We start from the raw sequence: 4,457 nt of genomic DNA, 5'->3' as shown, positions 1-4,457 counted from the left end.
CTACAGCTACTCCCTTTGTAATATTGTAGTGTGCAAATCTGTAACGTTTTATTTGTTGGAGTTAACATAGTGTGGCAGCATGGTGGTGCAGCAGGTAGTGTCGCTGTCACACAGATCCAGGGTCCTGGGGCTGGGGTTGTGGGTTTTGTCACTCCCGGTGTCTGCATGGGTTTCCTCCAGATGCTGCGGTTTCCTCCCAGGTCAAAAAACACATGTTGGTAGGGGGATTGGTGACTTAAAAGTGTCCCTAGGTGTGAATGTGTGAGTGAATATGTGAATATGAGTCATACACATATTCCAGTAAGTAATTCCAGGTGGGCTCTGGACCCACCGTGACCCTGTACTGGATAAGTGGTTACAAACAATAAATGACTGAAAAATGAACATAGTGGAAAAACTAACACAAAAAAAGGCAACTGAGGTCTAATTTTATAGTTTTCCAATAAGTTAACTCCAGAAAAAAAGAGAAATTACATATTTAAATGTATCCTCTACAGAAAAAAATTTTGATTTAATTTTTGAATCAAAAACAAAAATCAAAATGTCATTTTTTTGTGCCACTAAGTAAAGGTTCTGCAAAACATAAGGTAGGTTTTTGCTGTTTAATGTGCACAAAGTAATAGAGACTGTCATGTTTTGCATTGTCTCTGTCACCACATGTAAATGAAATAACACAAAAACAGACTCTGGCTTCTCTGTTGTGGCTTCTCCAAGTTGTATGTTACTAGGTCTGGCGTGTAATTTTTAGATGTTTCTCTTAGGCGTACTCAGCCAGTTTGACTGGCTTTTTGAGTAACAAATATTAGCTGTAATTACAACAATGAATTATCATTGGTGGGTGGAGCTGGAACATCTAGGGAATGAGATCTAGCTATTTATGCCTCTATCACTGATACGTCTTCACATTTGTGCTGTAAAAAAGACCACAGGTGAGAAATGTGAATTTATGTCACTTTTAAGGCTGTATAGAGTGCATAATTATTTGAAATATATACAAAATTCATATCAATTTGTTTCTCTCTGGCTACTGGCTAATAACACAATGTAATCTTGACTGAATACTTATTGTTTTTGTGTTCTGTTCACAAAGAGAATTCTTTGGATCAAGATGGGATTCATCTCTACTATCCTTTTTGCTGGAGGCTCCATCTGCTCAGGTATTTGTTGACTGAGATTATTTGAACTGTCATTTTGTGTCATCTCGTCGAACTGCAAGTGTGTGCTCTATTTAAATGTCAGATGTAACATGAAAAGTGAAGGTTAGACATTTTTGAGGCCATAAAAAGGTCACATTTTTAAATATAGGTGCAACAGCAGAAAGTATAAGTTAAGTATTTTTATTTAACATCAAGAGAAAACCTTAAAACGTATGATATGTCTATGAAAACCAAAAACATGTATTTATGAATGTAACTGTATTTGTACAAGCTATAGACTGTGAGACACAGATTGGGATGTATTTATTTGTGAATAGGGAAACATATTTGTGACTTATTTAATATAAAATATTTTGAGATCTCTCTCCATACTGGATCATATCAAATTTCTTAAGGGCCAATCTCTCTTTCCAAATAAAATTACTCATACATTTTTTAAATCAGTGTAATCAAAATATGAAAAACACAGATTTACAAAAGAGTTTATATTTTTTCAGTAAAGAGTTTCATTTTAGAGGATTAACTGCTGCAGGATATTAAATGAGTGTAAAATCCATTTTCCTCAGATATTTCCCTCTCTGTTGAAATCGCCGGTTCTCACTGTGAACTTTACTTTTTTTTTTTTTTGCTGCAGCCATCACCAAATATTGTTCTATGAATTACTTTGATGGCCCAGAAAAATGAATGGTGTTTAGCTTGGTTTATTAACAAGAGCCAGCGGGCCATTAATCATGTATTCTTTAAAGTGAATCCAATCAAAATCTTACAGCGGGGGACGGACTTTGGACACCCCTGTCATAAGCCATACCCAGTAAACATTTAACCGTTGATTCAACGTTGAAATAATGTAATGACTGCCGTCTAATCAACGTTCTCTTAAGGTTGAAAAGGAAAGTTGAAAAGACGTCCAAACACAGACATTGAAAAGATGACTATTAGACGTATTTTGGACGTCCATTGACGTTATTAATTGGTCCCGAAATAAATTACTTGTATAAAACGTGTTTTGGACGTCCACTGACGTTATTGATTGGTCACCACTTAACTAACTTATTACGATGGATTTTGGACGTCCATTGACGTTATTAATTGGTCCCGAAATAAATTACTTGTATTAAACGCGTTTTGGACGTCCACTGACGTTATCGATTGGTCACCACTTAACTAACTTATTACGATGGAATTTGGACGTCCATTGACGTTTAAAATATGTCCTTGGCGGACAGACTACTTTTAGACCTATTTTGAACGTCCAATGACGTTCCTTGTTTACTGGGTAGGGACTTCTTGTGTGGATCATAGAAAAATGTGATTCCCTAAAGGGTTTCTGTTCTTTTCAAAGTTTCACTTGACAGTTCAATATGCAGAGAGGAATACAAACTGCCCTCCCCCACTCATTCCCTCCCCCAAATATAAAATATTTTAAATATTCGAATCGATTTAATATAGTTGATGTTTAAGCAGTCTCTAATTTAGCTTTCCCTTCTTTCTTCATTTCCAGTAAGAATAAGCATTCTTATAAGTCTTCTGCCTATTGTCTTTGGTGGATTAGGTGAGTGAATCTAATCTGAAATTTGAAATGATAATGCTGTTTTCAGAAATACTTTTCATTCAGAAATCTGACTATGACTTTCTGTACTGTCCTCTGTTACTTTATAGGGGCAAAACACCTTTATGACTGCCCAAAACAACCAATTGTTCCCGTGTACCTTCTGGTGGGAGGAGTGGCCTGTCTGAGTCTACAGATTTTCCCCATCATTTATTGCAGCCAATCAGATGGAAAGATCATTCTTCCATGCCGAATTCTCAATTTTCTTCTCCTTGTTTTTTGTCCTCTCTGGTTCATCACAGGTGAGAGAGAAAGAAAGCTGGAAAACTCAAAGGCAACTAAAAAATGAAAACAATGTTCAAAACAGAACATACAGATATAAGAAAACATAAATGATAACATTTTTATATCTTATAAATATTGGTGAACCAAAGGTTCTATGAGTGATGCCATAAAAGAAGCACTTTTGGATCCACAAAGAAACCAATTTGCTAATACAGTTAAATGGGTAAAGAACCTTAAGATGCAGTGATGTGTTTTTAACTTTTAAAAGTTGCTTCACACTCACACATCCCTTAAGCAAACACAGTTCTTTAAGGAACCAAAAGTGGTTCTTCTATGGTATCACTCAAATAACACTTTGTAACACCTTTACTTCTAAGAGTGAAGAAGAACAGTGGATGTGATTAGGGGTGGATAAGTACAGTAGAAGAGAGAAAAGTAAAAAGCATATTACCCTGAAATGCAGCCATTAAATTAATCTTATGCAGTGTTAATGCTACAAGCAAAATCAGTGAACATTCACATAGTCAGTAGCTGTAATAATCTGTAAGCAAAATTCTATCTTTTAATTTCAAGAAAGCTAACTCTTCCACAGTAAATATTTTGAATACCGGACCTGTGGTATGTTTCCATAGTTAGATTTATCTATTATATTTATTAGTGATGGCAATGTGGTATGTCTGGAGCATGACATACTACATGCTTACACCTACTGGTGTGGCAAATGAACTGCAAATATTCACATTGTTCCATTTCAATAAAAGATTAAGCTAATTTTTATTTTACATATCCTGAATTAAAACAATGAATAATATTCCATACCATGACAATCAGCGAAGTTTTTAGATCTAGCTGAGAGTTTGATGATTTATGATTATGATTTATGGTATTATTTGGTCATTTTAATTTTTGTCTGTCAGCTGGTGCATGGTGACAATCGAAAAGTTTAAGACGAATTAAGTTTTTATGGAATATTGTGGAAATTTACATCATGACAGATGTGGTGTAAAATAAAGAGAATCATAAATATTAATTCATACGTAATGTTCAGGAACAAATCTGTAGGAATAAAATGACAATTGATAAAGCTATTCAATTTGATAAAGTGAATGTGTTCACAACCCATCCTCTTTTCCAGGCAGCATTTTTGTGTACATGGCATATGAACCAAACTACGAGTCCCGTTCATCTGCAGAGTTTTGTGAGAGGATCCTCTACCAGGTTGCCTTCTGGATAACAAACATCATATACATCAGCATTCCACTAATGCTGCTGTGCCATGGCTTCAGAATGTACTTTGTAAACAGAACTAAGAAGGAATTCTGTTTAAGCACAGTGTCCTGAGGACATTAGGAATTTGAAAATTAAATGATTATGCACAAATGCCAATTAAGGTTAATTTAAGCAGTCACACAGCTCCAGGGACCTGGAGGTTTTGGGTTCAATTCCTGCTCTGGGTGACTGTCTGT

At 35.4% G+C, this 4,457-nt stretch overlaps 1 protein-coding gene across 1 annotated transcript; it reads left to right on the top strand.

Annotated features, from left to right (window-relative positions):
* Positions 1 to 861: 861 nt before the first annotated feature.
* On the top strand, positions 862 to 4,457 carry LOC136706724 (transmembrane protein 272-like). Its single transcript, XM_066680325.1, has 5 exons — positions 862 to 929; positions 1,091 to 1,157; positions 2,659 to 2,709; positions 2,817 to 3,008; positions 4,127 to 4,457. Exons 2-5 carry the CDS (start codon positions 1,109 to 1,111, stop codon positions 4,330 to 4,332), a joined length of 498 nt encoding a protein of 165 aa, XP_066536422.1. The 5' UTR covers positions 862 to 929; positions 1,091 to 1,108; the 3' UTR covers positions 4,333 to 4,457.

This window comes from Hoplias malabaricus, chromosome 9 (assembly GCF_029633855.1).
Source record: "Hoplias malabaricus isolate fHopMal1 chromosome 9, fHopMal1.hap1, whole genome shotgun sequence".
NCBI classification, from domain to species: Eukaryota; Metazoa; Chordata; class Actinopteri; order Characiformes; family Erythrinidae; genus Hoplias; species Hoplias malabaricus.
The sequence above is the reverse complement of the archived record's forward strand: the minus strand, read 5'-3'. Positions and strand labels throughout refer to the sequence as shown.

What these genes read in the sequence shown, in the direction of transcription:
- LOC136706724 (XM_066680325.1), top strand. Translation starts at nt 1,109, where the DNA reads ATGGGATTCATCTCTACTATCCTTTTTGCTGGAGGCTCCATCTGCTCA. An exon ending in TGGAGGCTCCATCTGCTCAG is followed by an intron (nt 1,158 to 2,658) that starts GTATTTGTTGAC and finishes CTTCATTTCCAG; the next exon opens with TAAGAATAAGCATTCTTATA. An exon ending in TATTGTCTTTGGTGGATTAG is followed by an intron (nt 2,710 to 2,816) that starts GTGAGTGAATCT and finishes GTTACTTTATAG; the next exon opens with GGGCAAAACACCTTTATGAC.